Raw genomic sequence first — 22,621 nt, 5'->3', positions numbered from 1 at the left:
GATACCGGGAGGGTTGAGGGAGGGTGGGGTGGAAAGGTGGAACCGATTACAGGGATCTACATATAACCTCCTCCCTGGAGGATGGACAACAGAAAAGTAGGTGGAGGGAGACGTCAAACAGTGTAAGACATGACAAAATAATCATTTATAAATTATCAAGGGTTTATGAGGAAGGGGGAGCAGAGAAGGAGGAAAATGAGGAGCTGATGCCAAGGGCTTAAGTGGAGGGCAAATGTTTTGGGAATGATGATGGCAACAAATGTACAATGAATGCTTGACACAATGAATGTATGTATGGATTGTGATGAGTTGCATGAGCCCCCAATAAAATTATTTTTTTTAAAAGGGACGCCCAGAAAGCCCCTCCCCTCCCAGGTGTTTGTCCACCACACTTTGAGAAATACTTGGAAAGGTGGAGAGATAGAAAACCAACTTCTTCTAACTTCATTTATGATCACTGAATCCATTCTCATAAGAATGCTAGAAGTGATGCCTGGAGGAGGCCTGTTGAAAATGATCCTTGTCCACCTGTTGTTTCCTTAAGGCAAGGTTGCTCTCAGAATCGACTATTGCCAAAGCCTCGATGAACCTAACACCATTAACCCCGTCCCTCCCCAAGTGTGAGCTCCTTTTAAAGCAAGTTTATTTATTCATTCTTCTTTTCATTTTTATTCTAGTTTTGGGTTCTCCTGGGTACCATGTTCTACTGGAGCAGAATTGAATACTGAGGATAGAATGTTACTGCTGAAGCGCCTTCCCCCCAGGGACTCTGGATTTGATGCTGGGATGCTGGAACCCGCGCTCTCTCTGATGCAATCTCCCGCCTCTGTGCCCTGCTCGGTGCCCATTCAGATGCAAGAGTTCTTTGCATCCTCAGGCTTCCGCAGTTTTCCGGATCGCTGATTCAGCCTAATCTGGGGGTTGGTTGGGGGACATTTTTGTAGGCACTAGGAGGGGGGGAAAGAGGAAAATAAGTAGATAATAACTACTTCCACTCAGGTTTATTTTTAATGCAAAGGTGTAAAAACACTCCTCAAAAAAAAATGTTGCCATAACAAGTCAAGTCTCTATTTGGAAAGTAAATTAGCCTGGGTTTCTCCCTGTTTCCTGAAAGAAACTTTCAACGCTGTCACTCATCTCCACGTGGTCTGAGGGACACGAAAACCAAAGAAAAGGCTGCAGAAGCCTACCTTTGGCTTCCTGTTCTGCAGTGCCTCCCATTCGGCAGAGTCCCTCGGATCTTTTATAGTGGATCCCAGGGCAATGCCTGATCTTGGGTCGACAATGGTTGGGATTTCCTCTCAGACCTTGCAGCGTGATGTGTGTTCCAGAATCTCAATCTCCCCACGAAGCATGTCATCTCTTCGAGGGCCAAGCAGTGGTCTGCTCTCTATTTTGCTCCGTCTTTGTTCTGAATGATCCTAAGTTGGAACACCTTCCAAACAGTCGAGAAGCAAGCCCGCTACTAGATGGGTGATTTATGGGTATTTGTGTTTACTGTCAAATGATCTCTCTTCTGAACGATGCTTGCACTTGAGCTCCCGAAGGGGGTTCCTATAACTCGGTGTTTGTCTAGTCTTATAAATAAAGAGGGCTTTAAAATATTTCCACATGTGTTTGCCTGTATCCTTGTCAGAATTGGTCATACGTGAGTCCAGCAAATCGGTTTTTCAACACAAGAGACGATGAAGCTCAAGGGGATTAAAACCAGGAGCTGGAAAGATGCAGGCACCCAGGATGGCTTCCTGGAGGAGACCCTGCTGTACAACCGAATTGCCCGTTAACGCTTGGAGAAGCTGACGCTGTCTCCGCCCATAAAGATTTCCAGCAACGGATACCCTCTGCAGTGTCCGATGAGTCAGAATCGACTCAATGGCAGTGGGTGGTGGCCTACACACCCCAAAAGTGGTGACGGGGCCGCTGCTTGAGAAACCTTTCCCCCACCACACTTTGAGACCACCGACGCCTCTCAAACTCCCATCCCCGACCTGTCTAGTGTGTAAGAGAGTGGGTACACCCCCCTGAGTCGGTGCAAACGCAGACCTCGGGAGCCCCCGCCCCCACCCAAGGCTCCCCACAGTTAGGCTGATCGCTCTGACAGACCGGAGGATCAGAAGGCACAGAGAGCAAGCCCTGCCCATGCACTTGGTGGCCGTGACACTGCTAAGGTTAGGCGTCACACAACGCAGTGACCGTCCCTGGAGGACAAACCGGGACCCCCTTCCAGTGGGTTGAGGGCCCCTTCCTAGATTCCCATTTGCTAGGTCTGCTCCCTTCTTTCTCCCAGTGGCCCAGGTGGGCACCCTCCTCTCTGCCCAGCACCTCCACTGATGGGTGATGGGAGGAGGGGGTCCCAACAACTCCAGAAACACCACTGCCTTGTCGCCCGGCCCCTGCTGCTGGTGGAAGTGGCCCCGGGGTCATGGGAGTATCACCCTCTGACAGTGTCTGAGGACACAGTCTGGACCTTTCTAGTGACCCCACTGTTTGGTAGTAAAGCCAGGCGGGAGCCTTCTCCCCAGGAAAGGGGGCCGAAGGCTCACATCCTGTGACCACAGAACCAGCATGCCCCTCCAGGATGCCCGGTCATCACAGAGGATGTACTGTCTGCTCCTGGTGAGGAGCTTCTGCTCCGTCGCCTTTTAGGGGAAGCTAGTGCCGCAGATGAGAAGAAGTTTGCCCTGGGCAGAGCTTGGGAGCACATCCCCCCAACCTCTTTTCCCATACTCGCTCACCTGCTCCTTCCTAAAGATTTACAGGTTGGAAACCCTATCCATTGAAATCCACTGGCTCGTAGTTCTGCTCTTTGCTCAGCAGGGTCCAGGGTTCTCTCGTGGGCTGCCCCTCCTACTTTCGTGCACTACTCACTAGACTTCCCAGAGCTCTCTGCCCTCCCTGGATTGAGTGACCCAGCTCCAGACCCCACCTTGCCGTCATGTCCCAGGCTGCATGCTCTCCACTCCGCAGAGACAAATTTCCAGGCGCTTAGTGACTTGATCTCAGCTGATGGAAGGGAATGCCGATAGGTGAACGAATGCACACTGAAATCACAATGGATCCCTGCCCTCTCCACCTTCACTGCCTCGGACTTGATAACTGAACTGGACCGTTGGTGGGCAGACTGCCAGCAGAAATGAGAAGACTGGCAAAGGCCTGCCGCCCTTCCAGCTGACCATCTGCTTTCCCTGCCAGAAGTCACCAGCAAGAGAATGGCACATGCAGTTGGCTGCTGTCCCCCCAGTCCCCTCCAGCCAGCTCATTACCTGGAAGTACATCTTTATCCTTCATAAAACCTAAAGCCCAATGCTATTGAGTGGATTCTGACTCAGTGCCCCTAAACTGGGTGAAGCTTGTAAATCTTTGCCCGAGCAGACAGCCTTGACCAGAACACATTGCCTTCATCTTTCTTGCAGGGAACCAGGAGCGACTGGGAGCTTTGAACTGCTGATCTTGTCGTTGGTAGTCTAATGCTTACCCAAAAACCCTGCTGGGGCTCCCTGATAAAATGTGAAGCCATGACACTCAACTGCCATGGACTCCACAGCTGCCCAACAGGGCAGAATAGATTTCCAAGAACGCACATCTTTGTGGGAGAAGAACGTCTCACCTTTATCCCTCCAAAGGGCTGGTGGCTTCCAACTGCTGATCTGGTGGTGAGAAGCCCAAACAAGTAACCCATCCCGCCACCAGGGCCCCATGACAGAGTGGCAAATTCACTGTAGATGGCAGTGAGCTTTGTTCCTTTCCAGGGCAAATGGGGCAGGAAACCCAGGGAGGCCCATCATTCAGAAAAACACAGGCTTGAGGATCCCCTCAGAGAGTCCAGTCACGCAGGAGCCCTGAGCTTGCCAACAGCAGGTTTTATTTTAACTCAACGCGGTATCTGTTCTGCCCAGTTCCTGCTTCTATCCCCTTCCACCTTCCACAGAGAACCAGCCTTCCCCTCTCCTTTCAGTCTCCTAGAATGGGAAGTTGGCTCTCTGTAAGTCCTGGGTCCCAAGCAATGGCCAGGGTCAGGCTCAGGCCCAGCCTCAACATAACCACTTCCAGCCCCTTCAGGTCAGGGAAGGGAAGTGGAGGAGAGCTTGGCTCTGGGGAGTTGGGATTGCTGGGCTCCAGAAACAGGTGCAGACAGCACCATTGTGTGAGCCTTCTCACCTCTCCAACAGTCCTGCCTGCTTATCAGGAAACCAAAGAGCATTCAGCACCTAACCCCAACCCCACCTCCTGCCAGTTCTCAACTAACAGCCTTATTTGATTGGAACACCAGACAGGTCTTCACCCTCTCAGATGCCCCTTCCTCCCCAGGTGGTTACTCAGGCTCCTGATAGGCTGTTTACCCTTCACAGCAGAAAGCCCATTGCTCATCTTCACCAGTCCTCTATCATTTCTTCGTCCCTATACCTTCCCCTCTTCAGGAACGGTTCCCTTTTTTGGCACTATGCACTAGGCGTTTTGCTGTAACGGCAAGGTCAGTGGTTCAAAACCACGAGCCACTCCTTGAGGAAAGGATGAGGCAGTCTGCTCCTGTAAAGATTGACAGTCTCAGAAACCCTGTGTGTGTTTCTGTGTCAGAATCAACTCAGTGGCAGGGGGTATCTGTTTGGGTGATGCAATTCAACCCATCATACCTCTCACCAACCTAGGGCATTTCCATAATTCAACCTGTTATCTCAGCTGCACCACATAAAAAGAGCGTCATGGAGTTCATGGAAAAAGGGAATTTTAAAAATGATAGAATTTTTTCCATGAATATTTTGAAAGCCTCTCCTATATATCTATAGAGCTACCAGAAAATTAAAATGAAAGAACACAAGGAAACTGTGCGGGGCTGGGTTGAATAGAGAAGCAAATCCAAGGACACTCACATGTATAAGAAATAGGTGGATATCAAGAAATAGTTATGCTATCAATAAAACATCCTAGCACAGTCCAATTCAAGTCCATCAGTCTGATACAAGTCCATAAATCCCTCTGCAAATTCACACAGCCACATGCAATGATTTAGGGTGCAGAAAGATCACAGGCCGTGTGTGAAAAGTCTTGTGGAACCAATGGCGGTGGTGGTGGCGCTACATGTTTCTCACTGGTCTCCAAGTGACATCAACAGGAAGGTGAAGGCAGAAAGAGAGAGGGATAGGCACCCAGGACCCTTCTTTTTTTAAAATTATTTTATTAGGGGCTCATACAACTCTTATCACAATCCATACATACATCAATTGTGTAAAGCACATCTGTACATTCATTGCCCTCATCATTCTCAAAATATTTGCTTTCCACTTAAGCCCCTGGCATCAGTTCCCCATTTCCCCCCCTACCTCCCTGGCCCTTCCCTCATGAACCCTTGATAATTTATAAATTAATATTTTGTCATATCTTGCCCTGATGTCTCCCTTCACCCACTTTTCTGTTGTCCGTCCCCCAGGGAGGAGGTCACATGTAGATCCTTGTAATTGGTTCCCTCTTGCCAACCCACTCTCCCTCTACCCTCCCAGTATCACCACTCTCACCACTGGTCCTGAGAGGATCATCAGCCCTGGATTCTCTGTGTTTCCAGTTCCTATCTGTACCAGTGTACATCCTCTGGTCTAGCAAGACTTGCAAGGTAGAACTCGGATCATGATAATGGGGGTGGGAGGAAGCATTTAGGAACTAGAGGAAAGTTGTATTTTTTCATCGTTGCTACATCCCACCTTGACTGGCTCATCTCCTCCCCTAAACCCTTCTGCAAGGGGATCTCCAGTGGCTGACAAATGGGCTTTGGGTCTCCACTCTGCACTCACCCCCTCCTGTAGGCTTTGTTGCTTCTGAGCTAGATGGCCGCTTGTTTACCCTCAAGCTTTTAAGACCCCAGACGCTATATCTTTTGATAGCCCCGCACCATCATCTCTCTTCACCACATTTGCTATTCACCCACTTTGTCTTCAGCGGTTGTGTCGGGAAGGTGAACATCATAGAATGCCAATTTAATAGAAGAAAGTATTCTTTCATTGAGGGAGTACTTGAGTTGAGGTCCAATGTCCTTCTGCTACCTTAGTACTACACCTATAAATATAGGCACATAGATCTATTTCCCCATCTTCATATATAAATATATTTGCATATGTACATGTCCTTATCTAGACCTCTATCCCAGGACCCTTCTTATGAGGAGGTCACACCCACAAGAAGGCACCATCAGGCTGTGACCTGAGTGACAGACTAGACTTCACCCCTACTCATCAAGTTGACATGAAATTATGTAACTACCACAGAAACTGCTAAAGAGCAAACATTCCATTACTATTAAATCACGCACACACAACAAAGCATGCACTGCCACTGAGTCGATTCTGACTCATCATCAAACCTAAACAGGGTTTCAGCAGCGTCCAGTCTTTATAAGAGCACACGGCCTCATCTTTCTCACGAGGAGTGGCTAGTGGCTTTGGAATACCTTGCAGTTAGCAGTCCACTTCCTAGCCCATAGCACCATCAGGACTCCTTCAATTACTGCTAGTTCCCCTCTATGCCTGGCCCTTTGTCAATCTCTCACCCAAGCCCCCATATCACACCCACATAAACAGGCACACCATGCTTCCATAGTTATTTAAATGTGTAACTTTGACATTCTCAAATAGACAATACAGTCTCTACTTGTAGAGCAAACTCCCTAAGGCTAGGGCCTCTCTCAATGGCAATGAATTTGGGTGCTTCTAAGAAGCCCTGGTGGTGCTGTGGGTAAGCACTGGCCTGCTAACTTGAAGGAAGGTCATCAGTTCAAACACACTAGCTGTTCCAGAGGAAAAAGGTGTGATAGTTACTTAACCTGCTTCCTTAAAGCTTTACAGCCTTGGAAAGCCTATGGAAGAGTTGTAGTCTATCCTATAGGGTAGCTGTGAGTTACAGTGGACCTGATGGCAAGGGGCAGTGAGCAGTAGATCTACCAAGGCCACTCATCAGGCTTAACATTTAAATGCCACATTTACTTATGCACCCGCTTTGTCTTCAGCAATCATGTTGGGACAAGTTGGTGTTCTGCTTCCTTGTGGTTTTGTTGTTTCTCAGCTACATCGCTGCTTGTTTATCTTCAAGTCTTTAAGACCCCAGATGCTATATCTTTTGATAGCCGGGCACCATCAGCTTTCTTCACCACATTTGCTTGGTGCTGGGCTATCAAAAGATATAGTGTCTGGGGTCTTACAGGCTTGAAGATAAACAGGTGGCCAGCTAGCTGAGAAACAACAAAGCTCACATGGAAGAAACACACTAGCCTATCCCGACACAATTGCTAAAGACAAAGCAGGTGCATAAGCAAATGTGAAGAAAGCTGAGGGTGTCCCAGCTATCAAAAGATATAGAGTCTGGGGTGCTATAGGTTTGAAGATAAACAAGTGGTCATCTAACTGAGAAACAACAAATCCACATGGAAGAAGCACACCAGTCTGTGAGATCACGAGGCATCGAAGGGATCAGGTATCAGGCAACAAACACCATCCCCCCCACCAAAGAAATCATAGCATTGTGAATGAGGGGGAGTGCAGAGTGGGAATCCAGGGCCAAGCTATGGGAAATTGGACATCCCTTGCAGAAGGGCTGCAGGGAAGAGATGAGCCAGTCAGGGTGCAGTGTAGCAATGATGAAACATACAATTTTTCTCTACTTCTTGAATGCTTCCTCCCCGCACTATCATGATCCCAATTTTACCTTAAAAATCTGGCTGGACCAGAGGATGTACACTGGTACAGGTAGGAACTGGAAACACATGGAAACCAGGACAGATGAACCCCTCAGGACCAGTGGTGAGAGTGGCGATACTGGGAGGCTGGAGAGAAGGTGAGGGGGAAGGGGGGAACAGATTACAAGGATCTACATATAACCTCCTCCCTGGAGGACAGACAGTGGAGAAGTGGGTGAAGTGAGATGTTGGATGGTGTAAGTTATGACAAAATAATAACAATTTATAAATTATCAAGGGATCATAAGAGAGGGGAGAGCGAGAAGGGAGGGGGAAAATGAGAAGCTGATACCATGGGCTCAAGTAGAAAGCAAATGCTTTGAGAATGATGAGGGAAACAAATGTACAAAGGTGCTTGACACAATGGATGGACGGATGGATGTATGTATGGATTGTGATAAGAGTTGTATGAGCCCCCAATTAAATGATTATTTAAAATTTTAAATGCTAAAATGCAGTGATGTATGCAATTACTTAAAATATTGAAAAAAAAATTTTAAGGGACCAAGGGATGGCCTCCCCCACCCCAAGTCTTGGGCTGTGATTGGTGTTAAAGGCATTATGCAATGTATTTGAATAATCTCTGTGTTATTTATGTTCTGATCTAATACCTATGTTCAACTGCCTTCTTTTGATTATCTCCCCTACATCTCTAGCCCTCCTCAGGCAGCTCAGTAACACTCTTGGCTTCCCTGCCAGATCATGCCCCAGTCAGTGCCATGGCTCCATCTTCCTTCCAAGTCAAAGGTTTCCCAAGTCCTGCCTTGGATTTTGGCGGGGACTTATCAATGAAAGGAGACATGGTTAAATACTCCCCTGCTACCTGAATGATCCACTGTGTGGACCCACCAGCTATTCCACACAAGAAGCAGGTGGCTGTCTGCTTTCACAAATATGTACAGCCTAGGAAACTCTAGCGGTCCACTCTACTTTGTTATAAATCAGAATTGACAGTAACAGTTGGTTTGGCTTATGTAGAGGTAAAGCAGTGCTGGCAGCCAGTGATGAAGAGCTTGGTTGCTAATGACAACATCAGCAGTTCAAGCCCACCAGCCACTCTTGGGAAGAAGATGTGGTAGTCTGCTTCCAGAAAGATTACAGCCTGGGAACCCTGATAGTTCTTTTCTGGCCTACAAGACTGCTATGAGCAACAGGATTATATAAAGCTATCATGGTGACCTCACCGGTGACCGGGGAGGACTGGTCCATAGGACTTTCTTGGCTGTACTCTTTCCAGAAGCAGAACATGGGGATAGTGAATGATTTTAAATCAGGAAAGATCTACAGCAGCGTGGTATCCATTCACCACATTCATTCAATCTTTACATTGAGCAAAGCAGCTGAGCGCTGAAGTATATGAATAAGAGTGTGGCATCAGGATTGGCTTCAGGCTCCCTAAAGACCTTCGATGGGCAACCTTGACTGCTGAAAGTGAAGAGGACTTGACGCATGTGCTGATGAAGATCAAAGATGATACGCTCTTCAGTATGGATTGCACCTCGATGTCGATAGATAGATAGATAGATAGATAGATAGATAGATAGATAGATAGATAGATAGATAGATGATAGATGATATAGATAGATTAGATAGGTAGATAGGTAGATAGATAGATGAGATAGAGAGAGAGAGAGAGAGATGATAGATGATATAGATAGATAATATATATATATATATAGAGAGAGAGAGATAGAAAAATGATAGATAGATAGATAATTTCGCTGCTGGACCAATAAGGAACACTACAATAAACAGAAGGGGAAAGTTGTCAATGGTTTTGTTTACCTGGATTCCCCAATCCATGCCCACAGCCACAGCTCTCAGGAAGTCAAGCAGGCACAGGCCAAATCTGCTGCGAAACATCTCTAACTTGTTCAAAGCCAAATATGTCCGTTTGGAGACTAATGTGTGCCTGCCCCAAGCCATGGTATTTTCAATGGCATGTGAAATTCATCTGCATGCAAAAGCTGGGCAATGAATAAGGAAGCCCACAGAAGAATTGGTGCCTTTGAATCACAGTGTTGGCAAATACTATTGGATATACTACAGACTAGCAGAAGAATGGACAAATTCAACTTGGAAGAAGTACAGCCAGAAGACTGCTTAGAAGAGGCTGGTGAGGCTTCATCTCATGTAGTTTGGACATGTTGTCAGGAGAAACCAGCCCCTGGAGAAGGGTACCATGCTTGGTAAAATGAGAAGTCAGCTAAAAAGAAGACCTTCAGTAAGATGGACTGATAAAGTGATGGCAGCAATGGGCTCCAACAGCAACAATCGTGAGGCTGGCACAGTACCAGACAGTGTTTTATTCTCTTGGATAGAGGAATCGATTTGATGGTACTTAACAACAATATGGCAGTTACATAATCTGGTGTCAACTTGAGAGGCTCAAGAGTGAAGGAGTGGAGTTTAGCCTGTCAATCAGGTCGCAGCTTGATGACCTCATTTGGAGGCGCTAAGGAGATAAATAGCTCGCTGGAGGCAGGATGCAGGCTCACTCCCTGGGAGACATTGCAGCTGGCAAGACACATGGAGCTACCTTAGTGCACTGAGCTGGAGGAGCCACATGGAGAACCCTGCCAACGCTGAGATGCTTGCGCCGCCACTGGATCCTCAAGACTTCCCACCCACTGGCCTGTGCTCTTTCTGCCTTCAGCATCGTTGCATGTGTTTCATGAGTCTTAAGAAGGCTTTATAGATTGGTATCAGACATATGAGTTAATATCATACTTATGGACTTGACCTTGCCTGGACTGGGATGTTTTCTCAATACTCAATTGCTCTTGTATATAAAGCTCTTTCTTATACACATTTGAGTGTCTATAAATTTGTTTCTCTGGTGTACCCCAGACTAACACCCAGCCACAGAAAACGCAGTGGAGCAGAGTTCTCCGACACACCTGGTCACCATGAGTTGGAAATGACTCAGTGGCAGATGATATGGGGTAGATTTCAAGGTAGTACTCCAAATGGTTGGTGCTTTGTGAGAATGGGATATGAAGAACACATAGAGAAAAACTGAATCCCCTCCATTCCTTGAAGACCAAACTCCCCTGCACAACTCTGTAGGACAGGAAAGATGGCGGCAACTAGCAAGAGGGCTGCCTGTGCAGTGTGGAGCAAGCCAGCCCCCCACAACTATTCGTGGATTCGGTAGGTGCAATTGCACAGTTAAGATATATAAAGATTATAGTGAAGTCATGGAGAGATAGGAGAGAGAGCAACATGAAGAAGTCTGATACATTTCATGGTAGCATGCTCACCTCCTGGACGGCTACGATCTCAACAGCCAGGTCCGCGCACAGCGTAGCGTAGGCAGAGAGGGCAGGAGAGAGAGATTTATTACTAACCAAGGCTTATATATCTTTTGATGGTGTGCAAGCCCCCTGGTTACAGGTAAAGACATGCATCACAGGAAGGGGTTGTACTATAGGTAATACAGTAATGAGAGGGGGACGATCTAGGGGTATACACGCAATAGGAAGGGGAGGGATCGGGGGAATGCATGTGACAAGATGGGCAGATCCTAGATTCAGGATGACAGCCTGACTTTGGATATCACTAAGTAGGTTTGACCACTTCTCTGGCTCTCCATGGAAACAATTACTATCCTTATCAGTAGGGTGTGAGCCCTCCCCCCCCCCTACAGTGGACCAGAAACTACTCTGATGGCTGAATGCCTTCAGGGAAAATATCTGTAAGCATCTGACCTCCCACCATGTGCTGGCAAACAGTCTCTAATATTTGGTGTATCTTTGGGAGAGACAAAGCTGGGGAAGTCTTTTTATATCCCACAGTACAGGTAAACTGGCCTGTGACTTGAAGGTCTTATAAAAATATCATGTACCGCAGGAAGTTTCGTAATGAGTCATTTATACAATGTGTTCGTTACCTTGGGTGATGGTAATCCCAAGAAAAGTTCCCAGTTCAGCCTACGTTTAGAAAAATGCAGATGTCTTGTCAATAGCCAAAAATATAAGGAGCTTCTACACGGTTTGTTTCCATGGATTATGGAAACAATTTGTCAAATACAGATCCTCAAATTCCTGGCACACACCATCTCCTTCCTCGGCCCTCCCCATCCATGACCAGGGACCTGCTAGCTCCAAATTGGGAACCTGGTGGCACAGGCTGGAATCCCCTGGGTGGCACAGTTAAGCACTCAGTTGCTAATGAAAAGGTTGGTGGTTCAAGTCCCCCGGAGGCATCTTAGAAGATAAGCTTGGCAGTTTACTTGCCAAACCAACTGCTGAAAATCTCACGACACCATGGGGTGACCCCGTGTGGCAGTCAGCTTGATGGCCACTGGTTGCAGGGCTACTGTGCGCTATGGTAACGGTGGCCATTCACATGGCGGGAGTTTATCATCGAGGAAACTGAGACAATGCTAGAGAAGGGTTCTTCAAAACGGAAACGAGAAAGAAGGGGGAAGCGCCTATTAGCCAATTGCCTTCTGAAGGGACTATTTCTTGGCTAAATGAAAAAAGAAAAAAAAAGGCAGTTTTCACTTGTCCCTCCTGCGTGAAAAGAAAACCAGGCCAGCCCTAGGTCTGACACAGAAAAGGTATTTGCCCTTCAAATTCTCCCTCACCTGCCCTCCGTGGCTCACCACTCCAATGGGGAAGAATTGGCTCACACTGACATTTAAGAAGCAGCGGCCCATCATAATGCTGGGTGAGAGACTCAGGGGCAGGGGTACAGAAGACTTGCTTAGGAAAATCCCCGTGTCATAGTGTGCCCATCTTCCTATACAGATAAAATCATCCGCTTCCATTCTGACACCGGAGCTATCGTCCATCACCTGGTTTTGATTTGCTTTCCCCTCTGCCTCCTCAGGAAGCTCAGATGAGTACTACTGACTCCTTTGCCCGCCCCCCGCCCCCCCAAACATGGCCATGTCAGTGTCATGGACCCATCTTCTTCCCAAAGGCTTGATTCTCTGCCCTGGGTCTCTAAAGAGGCTAGTACCACTCCTTCCTGTTCTTAGAACCAACCAGGTCTGTCCACGATGCTGGCCCTGCCTCACCCATTATTAATAAAGAGAGAGGGGTTGGCATAAGAGAACAAATAAGCAGCCACATTAAGGCCCAGAGGACAAGACATGGAGGCTCTGAGCACAGGCTCTGAGCACAGGTGGAGGGGACAGCTCGGGCTGTGGAGACGGAGGGCACTGATGAGAGAAGACGTAGACCCATTCCTTTTGGTTTTCAAGCTGTTGAGATGTACGGATAACGAAAACAGACACATCTGCCGCCCTCCAGCAATGGTAAAAACACACACACACAAAAACAAAAAACCAGCACATTAAAAGCTTTTTCATCTTTTACTACAGAGGTACTGCAGGTGTACAAGTTAATTTGTTGTTTGTAAAGTGCTACTACTTCATAGCCTACAATACAAAATCATTTTATAAAAATGCTTACAAAACTAGATGATGTGTTCTCTGCTGGGTGTGCACTGGAAGGCGGATCAGCGAGGGTGACCCCACTGCAGTTAGGGTCACACAACCAGCACAACTGTGGCCGCCTCTGCCTCTGACACTCTGTCCTCTGCTCCCTCGTCATTGCCAAGTTCCCTGCAGCCTGAGGCTTCAGCTCTCCTCTCTTCTTCTGTGGTCTTCTTCTCACCCAGGACCCACCGGACGGCCACGCAGGACCCATGCGTACCTAAAATAGATCTTCGTACCTTTCCATGTTGGACAAGAATGATTCGCGTTTCTCTGGGGCATATCCAGCCATGTCATTTCCTATCCTAAGGCCTGCTGTCCCATAACATGTCACTTGAAATGCAAACCCGTCTCCTTCCACCAGAGTGCTCAGGTAACTTTCATGATAGCTCTGGAGTCGTCCTTTTATACTTATCGCTTCAAGGGTCTCCATTACGATTACATAAACCGCCTGATCAAAACAACTAAGAAAGGTGCCCTGTTACAATGATTTCACATTCCGGCTCCCCAAGAGCTCTACTAGGGAAATGCCAAGAGGAGAAAGGCAGTCCAGGAATTAGCTGCGACACGTTCTAAAAGGAGGAATCTTGGGAGAATCAGTAGATCAAAATTATGGCGATCAAGTATCCAGTTCTTCGGAGCATCATCAAAATAGATCCTGGGTCACGGATCGGTCCAGAAGTCCACTGTGATGTTGATGTACAAAGGATAGTGCTCCAGAGATAGTAACTTATAAGAACAACTAGTCAACCCGTCTGTTTTCCAAACTCGTGACACCTGATGTAAGAGCTTCATCCTACAGAGAAAAAGAACCGATGAGAATGGTCAACCAAGGACTAAACCATTCTTTCTATTGCTTTGTTGACTTGCTCAAACATCTGGCAGATGTATTCTCATAAATCATCGTATCCTGTTGGGGTTCCCAGTGCCAAGTTGGTTGTCCCCATCGAAAACATAGACCAATGACAGCCAGGTGTCACGCCAAGATTTATTGTGGCAGACCTCCAGCAAGACCTTGGGGACCACTGCTGAGGATTGACTGTACTCCATGAGCTCCCAGGCCAAGCGACATGTGTTATCAACTGCTAACACCCAAGGCCCTGGGATAAGCTTCAATGGATCGCCAAAACACCAAAAGTTGTTGAGCAAATCATGAGTCTTAGGTGAAGACAGTACCTACTTCTCATAAGAACCTCAAAAAAGCTAAGAATGTGTAAGGATGAGGGTGGACCTTACTGTCTGACAGAGTCTGGGGAAAAGCCATCCATGGGGCAAATTGGATGAAAGAAGAGAAAAAGGACACTCTGGGCTCAGTGGATGCCCGGGGCACAGATATGCAGAAGACCCAGGTACGCGGGTGTGGAAAGCTGAGTAAATCAGCATGGCTAGAGTCGCCACCTTGGCATCTAGGAAGCCGCTGGCAGTGAACTGAGCAGGTGTCTAAAAGCTTAATGGTGAAAACAATGAATTTCGGTTACATATCCACTGTAACAATGTGAGTAGAGATCAGAAGCATACTGTTGAGGTAAAGGAAGTCGGAGATAAACAAATACAGTATAAGCTCATTTACATATAATAGGCAATTATGCTTAGCTAAACGAACATGCTTGTGTTTTGGGTGGCAAACTTATGGGAAAATATGAAAAGCAGGGAAATAATTCTTATAAAATGTCAAGAAAATGCTGCCTCTGAGGAAGTTGGGAGAAACATGGGATTAGAGAGAGAGGGACACACAGGTAATGAACACACATTAGATGGGAGCGATCACCAGGATTCATGGTATCATATTTCCCATATATTTTATAAATATTATGTTGTATTTATTCCATAATTAATTTCTTGGAATCTAAAAAAAAGTATCAATGAACAAAAACTAGAAAAACACATGAAAACACATTGTAACTCTAAAAACGAGGGGCAGAGACACAAAACCCATCTGTAGATAATAGGACATCCCCTCACAGAAGGGTCACAAGGAAGGGATGAGTCAGTCAGGGCTCAGTATTGCACCAATGAAACACACAATATTCCTCTGGGTCCTGGAGGCTTTCTCACCACCCCCACTATCATGACCCCAGCACTGCCTTTCACTGCAGGCTAGACCAGAGCATTTACACTGGTATAGATAAGAACTCAGGACACATGGAATTTAGGAACAGGAATGGACTAGCGATATCAGGAGGGTAGAGAGAAGGTGGAGAGCAGAGAGGAGGAAGGGGGAACCGATAGCAATGACAGACACATGACTACACACACACACACACGCACGCATGTGCGCGCACTCGCGCATGCGGGGACAAACAACAGAAACTTTGGGGGAAGGGAGAAAGCCATCAGTGTTAAGACATGAAAATAATAATTTATAATTTATCAAGGGGGTATAAGAGGGGGAGGGAGGGGAAAAAGGAGGAGCTGATACCAAGGGCTCAAATAAGAGTAAATGTTTAGAAAATAATGATGGCAACATATATTCAAATATGTTTGACTAAAGTGATGTATGGATTGTTATATGAGTTCTCAGAGCCACCAATAAAATGATCATTTAATTAAAAAATTTTTAAAACTGTAACTCTACTGTATGAGAGTAATAGGTTTGATGTGGCTGGAAACTCTTTCATAGCTTGAGGAGAAGAAGAGTCAGATCCATGAAAGGCACACTGCTTCAGCAGAACCCTAGAAAGCATTGACTCCTAGCACTCCGCGGGGAAAGGGCTAATTGGGGGCAGAAGGTGAGCTGGGAACACTCTGTTGCACCTGAGGACAGGGACGGAAGTCCTGAAAGACACCTGTGGCGACGTCAAAAGGACTCAGGAGCCAGCACGCAGATGCCAATGGCCAAGATAACACCATGAACAGCATGAAAAATCAGGTGGTTGGGAGGCGGGGGAGCCTACAGATTAAAAAGAAGTGAGGGAGAAACCATCCAAAGTGGACCTTGTGTGGATCTTGAGCCCAACCATCCTACGTGTAAAAAGAGAAATACAGAAAAAGGATGGGATACAGTTAGGGAAACCCGGACACTGGCTGGATCTCCGACACGAAGACCTATGGCTGCTTTTTAATGTAGGTGCCCTGATGCTTTACAGGTATGTGCTGGAGACTTGTTCGATTTCAGAAATATCCTGAAGCCAGTTCCAAATGAAGTCAAGTGCTGGGCTTTCTGGATTTGCTTCTCGATAAACCAGTAGAAGAGAAGAGAGCTTAGAAGGAGCAAAAGCCAGGACCTGATGACTGCGGACCTGGGGGGGGGGGGGCGGGGTGTAATGGCTGCACGAGGTTCGAAAGACTGCTTTGTCTCCTTTGTGCCTAACTGAAAATGTCCTTAATAGAAAGTCGAACAGGACGGATTGGCTGAGCCGATCAGCCTCCGCAGAGTTGGGAAGGCCACTTACCTTCCTATATTCACCTCATTGCCTCTGTCCCTAGTGTGGAAGATCATCGTATATTTGCCCACTTCGGGTACTGGCCGGAGTATTTTCATCCTCTGGAGCTCAACCCTAGAAAAATAACAAAGGCGTTTATATTTCGTTTTGAAATCACCCCACGTCGCCACCACTCCCAAACCAAACCCACAGCCACCGAACCTGTACCAGCTCCAAGGGGCCCCAATGTGTGGGTTAGAACGCTGGCCTGGGGATTCCAGACTGTACATCTCTGTGGAAGCAAACCCGAGAGCCTCGGCTCCCCCCTCAGAGGACCTTTCAGTTAGTAGCCCTGCCCCACTGGCACTCCCGATCTACCACTGCACATTCAAAAGGATCCCCGAGAAAACATACACACCTAATATCAGCGCACAAACCTGGATCACTTGAGTATTAAAAAACAAGAAGAAAGATTTCTAAAATGCCCCTAATAAAATGTAAAAAAAAGAAAAGAGGAGAAAAAAAAAAGAAAATGATTAGGGCAAAGAATGTACAGATGTGCTTTATACAATTGATGTATGTATATGTATGGATTGTGATAAGAGTTGTATGAGCCCCTAATAAAATGTTTTAAAAAAAACAACAACTTTTAAAAAAAGATTTCTAAAATGATAGATTTTCCTCTCCTGGGGGCTCAGGAAACAAAGAATCATGTGTATCACTTCCTACTTAGGTGGGGCCATGGCTGAAGCGCTTGGCTGCTAACTAGAAAGTCATCATTCTATAAGGAAAATGAGCTGATTCCAGGAACTCAAGCGGAAGGCGAATTTTGAGGATGAGGGCAACGAATGTATAAGTGTGCTTTACTCAATTGACATATGTATGGATTGTGATAAGAGTTGTATGAGCCCCCAATAAAATGATTTTTTTTAATTAAAAAAAAAGGAAGTCATCATTCTAACTCACAGTCACTCCAGGGGGAGGGCTGATGATCTGAGTCCATAGAGTTTCCAGCTTTGGAAGTTTCATGGGGCAGTTCTACACGGCCCACGGAGTGGCTATGAGTTGGAAGCAACTCGATGACAATGGTATGCAAAGGAGAGCGGTGAATTAACATTAAGTCATTTTACAAAACAGTTCACAAAGTACCTATTTTAAGACATCTTGAAGAGCCGGGGAATTGGACTTCTCCGGATTCCTAATTAAAATGACCACTTAAGAACCACAAACCTCGGTTGAGTGGAGACAGCAGATAGTGCAAAATATGAAGATAAAAAATAATTTCTAAATTATCAAGGGTTCACGAGGGTGGGAAGGGAAGGGAGGGAGGGGGCTAGAGAATCTGATACCAAGGGCTCAAATAGAAAAAAAATGTTTTGGAAATGATCATGGCAACATATGTGCAAATGTGCTTGATATCATTGGTGTCTGGATTGTTATAAGAGCAGTAAGGGCCCACAATTAAATGATTTATCTAAATAAACAAGTACATACGTAAATAAATAAATAAGAGAACCACAAACCCAGGGTCAAAGCTAGACTGTTATTAACAATCTGGGGAGACTACTCATCGGTGACATGACAGTGGATGATAAGGAATCACTGTGAAAGGCTCACGGGACAATTCCCTGGGGGGCAGGCTTTGCACATGGGAATGCATAGAAGGGGGTGCCTGTCGCGCTGGTGATAAACGCCCAGTACAGCGATGCTCATCAACTTTCACCCTAAAACCCTGTTGGTGTATATGGAGCCTCCCCTGCCTTCGCCGAGAATCATTCTGGAGGCCATGATATTTTTGTCAAAGAAAAGCAACTCGTGGGGTGCCCTCTTCCACCTAGAAGCTGAGGGTGAGCAGGGAACACCATGGTGAAGAGGCATGACCAGGGCACTTTCCTCCCGACCATCACCTGGGTGCTGGGGTGGCCTTTGGAGAACAGATGGGTATTGTTTCCCTCGAGTCCCAGCTACTCCTGCCCTGGAATCTGGCAGGTGCTCTCGGTCCTGCTCGTAAATCACGACCACACAGACCACTGAAGGGTTGGCCCTTTACTGTGGTCATTCCCGTGGATCCCTTGGTCAGGGCAATCCATTCCCTCCTTCCAAAAAGCATTCCAGAGTTTCCGCCTAGATCTGGGGTCAAAATCCCACCCTGGCTTCTTTCCGTGGAAGAAGTGAAACACAATTCTGTTCATTCCCAGTCCCAGCTTAGCAGTTTCCTTCCCAGAGGCAACAGCAGCAAGAGGAAAAGGGGTCCCCTCATAGCTAGAAAGACCCTTCCTCTGATTATGAATCTGACACTGCAAGCCCCACGGATGCTAAAGTAATTGCTGATTTCTTGGGGGTAGGGACGGTCATCTCTGTCTGGTCAGGAAGCTCAAGTTCAAAGGCGGGACACTAAGCAGGAGGAAGGCAGATTGATTTGCTCTGAGCCCGCAGAGCAGAAAGTAGTCCAACGCATCCCAGGGCCATGCCTGCCAGGCAGGCAGGCAGCTGATCCCACACATACAGGGCTGGCTCAGACCTAAGAATTGCGGGCATCCGTGCCCGCCTCAGTGTGTGCCCTTCAGAGGCTGCTGGCACCCCTACACCGTGCCAGGACCCCCTGGGGCCTGAGAGAAAACACAAGTAGTAGGTCCTTCTACTTTCTTTTCCTAAATAGCAGCTTTCCAGACACTGCGGTGTTGGGGGCTCGTACTTCACCAGTAAGACCTTGTCTTGGTCAGTAGCACCCACTGACAAGCCCACTTCTAGACCCCAAACACCCAAAAGCCGGGAACAGACACCCTCCATCATGGATAAGCTGCCACGGACCAGCAGCACTCTGGGCCCTGCAACCCCTCCACCCCTCGCCACTCTGCAAGCCCTGCAATTCTGCCGCCTTGTGACCCGCTGAGCTGGTATCTACCAGGAACTAAGCAGAAAGAGAAGTTTCCAGAGCCACCACGATAGCAGAGCCCCGTGTAGGGATCTTTCTCTGTTGTTCACCTGAGTCTGAGGTCATCGTCTTCGCCTCCCCATCCCCAGTAGTTGTTAGAGAATCCATTCACCTTGAAAAATTGCTCTCTGGTTAGGGCCGTAACACCCCCAAAATATCCTTTGTAGCGTAACCTGTCACAAGAGAGGAGAGAAAAGGTGAGCACACTCGGAGTCCCCCTTTTGTTCTTTGTTATACTTGAGGAGTCTGACTGCGCCCCTGGAGTGCTAGCAGCACTTGGAAGGCTGCCCTTTCACCCCTTGCCTCCCAGCGTGCCAGGGCTGCCCCGCCCGGCCTGCCTCCTCTCTCTGCTCTTCTCTGCTCTGCTCACTGAGCAAGAATACACCACTGCAGTACTCGTGCCCCTGGCTATGCAGAGCGTCCTGCATGTGTGCCGCACACCATTAGGTCTGAATCCCAGGCTAGATCTCAGCAGCCAAGCCAATCCATGGGCCATGTTTGCCAAAGGCACTGGGGCAGGGGTTCTAAGGCCGAGCCAAGGTCAGCATAATGAGGGTCAAGATGAATGCACTTTTTTCTTCCTTCCGAGATGGGACTGTGGTTAAAGCGCCCAGCTGTGAACCAAAGGGTCAGCAGTTCAAACCCATCAGCATTACCGTGGCAGGGGGAAAGAGGCCGCAGTCTACTTCTGTCAAGACTTCCAGCCTCGGAACCCCTGTGGGGCGATTCTCCTCTGTCGTATGGGCTGCTATAGGATGGGGTGAATTCCATGGCAGAGAGGGAGTTTGGTGGGATCCACCGAATAGAGTCCCTGAGTGGCACAAATGACCAACATGCCCGGCTGTCACCCAAAAGGTGACACGTCCACACAGAGGTGAAGTTCCGGTTCTAAAGAAATCAGTCGTGGAAAGCCCTACAGCGCACGGTTCTAGCCTAACTCAGGTGGGGTCAACGTGAGTCAGAATCAACGGGACAGCAGCTGGGGGGTGGGGGGGTGAGAGGGTGCTGTTACTGCTGCTTGCTATCCACCAAGTGCAAGACAGCTGAGGACACAAGGCCCCGCTCTCGAAGAGCCGGTAATCTCACAGGAAAGCTACCCAGGGTGTGAGGAAGGACATACAGTCACCGCGGGAGGAAATGGGTCTAGGAAGATGATGGAGGCATCCTAGTGACCTCACGTCCAGAATTAAAACAGCTGGGAAGAGACATGCGTAGGTTATGATAGGAGACGTTAAGACAGGGTCAGCAGGCGGGTGAAGGGAGAAAGAAAGTTTAAGGAAGTCTCCGTTTCTGGGACCATTGTTTTTTTAAAGGGCTATAAAGCCAAGGGAAGGGGAGATGTCCTTACCAAATGACAAACAGGTCAGCCAAAAGGAATGTTTAGCGGCAAAACTCGCCACTGACTCCTCCAGGGCTTTCGTACTGACCCAAGGGTGGCCTCTCACCCAGAAACGTGGTTTTTTGTTGCCTTCAGCAGAGTCTGAGACTTGAGCAGCGCACCCGCCCTCTGCTCATGCATACGCTGAAGGCGTTTCTTACACTGCTCATCATCCAGGGAGTCCCACTCACTGCCAACGAGGCTGTTCCTACTCAGAGCGACCCTACGGGTTAGGGGGACACTGCCCCCGGAGACTTAACTGCTCACCTCCTCTTTTTCCCATGGAGTGGCTGGTGGTTTATAGCCCAATTCTTAACCCACCAGGGTTCCTGACTAAGGGGAGTTGTTCCATTGAGTGGGATCAGACTCAGAGAGCCCCTAGGTACAATAAACAAAATACTGCCCCGTGGGGTAGAGGAGGCCTAAGCCTTTACTGTGGCTTAGTGCAGTGACCAACTGCTAACAGCAGGGGGCAAACACTTGTTACCTGCCACTAGACTCACAAGCAACTAAAGAGGGATTTTGCTTCAAGCAGCAAAAGCGAAACCTGTAAGTGAAGCCAACTCTGACATGAACGAGGCATACCTCTCCCTGGTCACACAACATGGGGCGGGTTAAATGATGCAAACAATAAACTAGAAATATAAATGGTAAACCAAAAACTCATGCCATCGAGCCCATGTGGACTCGTGACCCCATCAGGCAGTGACCCTAACTGCCCCTGTGGGTTTCTGAGACTCCAACTCTTTATGGGAGTAGAAAGGCCCAATTTTCTCCCAACAAGTGCCTGGTGACTTTGAGAATGATCGCAACCGAACATTCAACCACTATGCCACCAAGCTCTTAAATGATAAGGCAGAACTAACACCAAACTCGCTGCCATCGAGTCAGTGTTGACTCCTAGCGAACCAGTGGGTTTCTGAGACGGTAACTGTTTATGGGAGTAGAAGCCCAGTCTTTCTCATGTGCAGCTGCTGGTGGTTTCGAACCACCAACCATGCGGATCACAGCCAAGTGCATAAGCACCCGAGATATACTGAATTCAGAGCAGATTAAGATTGAAACACATATTGGAACTGCGGTCCGCAACTATAAATTTCTTTCCAGTTTTGAAAAGAGGGCCCTGGTTTGGGCTGAGTTTTTCCCATCTTGATACATTCAATTACCCGATTCGCAGTCGTTAAGGAAACCTGCCAGTCATTTAAGGGGGCAGTGCTCTTCTGATACTCAGTTATAAAAGAACCCCCTGGCCAGTTTCAACAGCAGGGGTCACACGTGAGTTATTTCTAAAAGCGACTGCTCCTTATGAGAAACTGAGATTGTGACATCAAAGTGTGACTCAGGGTCAATTTCAGTCACCAAAGCCCAAGAACTTGCCTTTAAAAAAAAAAACCAAGAAACTTAGCTTCCTAATGGTCCAGTTTAATACAAGAATGGAATCCAGAATCCCAGGTAAAGGCCCATCCTTAAAGCAACTTTCTGTGATTTATAATTTCTCATTTCTGGAATTTAGAAACAACAGTTCAAGGTTACCGATGGGGAGGATCTGGAACACAAATGCTTTACAGTGCAGATGGCTCCAGCTTACAGTTTCACACACTCAAAAGGCAAACCGATGGTAGAGTCAATGTGTTTCTGAAAAATCAGAGGCACCTGGCCCACAAGATCTACTTCAATGCAGTAGTGGGCAAAGGGGAACAGAAAAGGGCTCCCAGATAAAGGGATTACGATTTTACAGATTACATTCTCTAAAAGGGGTGCAGGGGGAAGCAGTGGGTCTTCT

The 22,621-nt window shown here is 47.5% G+C and overlaps 2 protein-coding genes across 5 annotated transcripts in view; one reads left to right on the top strand and one right to left on the bottom strand.

Moving 5' to 3' along the window:
- Positions 1-1,584, top strand: part of UPK1B (uroplakin 1B) — a 40,099-nt gene extending 38,515 nt beyond the window's left edge. Inside the window, exon 8 of the mRNA XM_075543454.1 lies at positions 678-1,584. Within this exon, the coding sequence (XP_075399569.1) occupies positions 678-728 (51 nt within the window). The 3' untranslated portion in view covers positions 729-1,584. The remainder of the gene's footprint in view (positions 1-677) is intronic.
- Positions 1,585-13,029: 11,445 nt separating this feature from the next.
- The window catches only part of B4GALT4 (beta-1,4-galactosyltransferase 4), a 92,892-nt gene continuing 83,300 nt past the window's right edge, over positions 13,030-22,621 (bottom strand). For all 4 annotated transcript variants that reach the window (XM_075542482.1, XM_075542480.1, XM_075542483.1 and 1 more), the window contains 3 exons: positions 19,511-19,633; positions 16,556-16,660; positions 13,030-13,959 (listed from right to left, as the gene is read on the bottom strand). In XM_075542482.1, coding sequence (XP_075398597.1) covers positions 13,827-13,959; positions 16,556-16,660; positions 19,511-19,633 — 361 coding nt within the window. In that variant the 3' untranslated portion in view covers positions 13,030-13,826. The remainder of the gene's footprint in view (positions 13,960-16,555; positions 16,661-19,510; positions 19,634-22,621) is intronic.

The sequence above is a fragment of the Tenrec ecaudatus genome, chromosome 2 (genome assembly GCF_050624435.1).
Source record: "Tenrec ecaudatus isolate mTenEca1 chromosome 2, mTenEca1.hap1, whole genome shotgun sequence".
NCBI classification, from domain to species: Eukaryota; Metazoa; Chordata; class Mammalia; order Afrosoricida; family Tenrecidae; genus Tenrec; species Tenrec ecaudatus.
The sequence above is the reverse complement of the archived record's forward strand: the minus strand, read 5'-3'. Positions and strand labels throughout refer to the sequence as shown.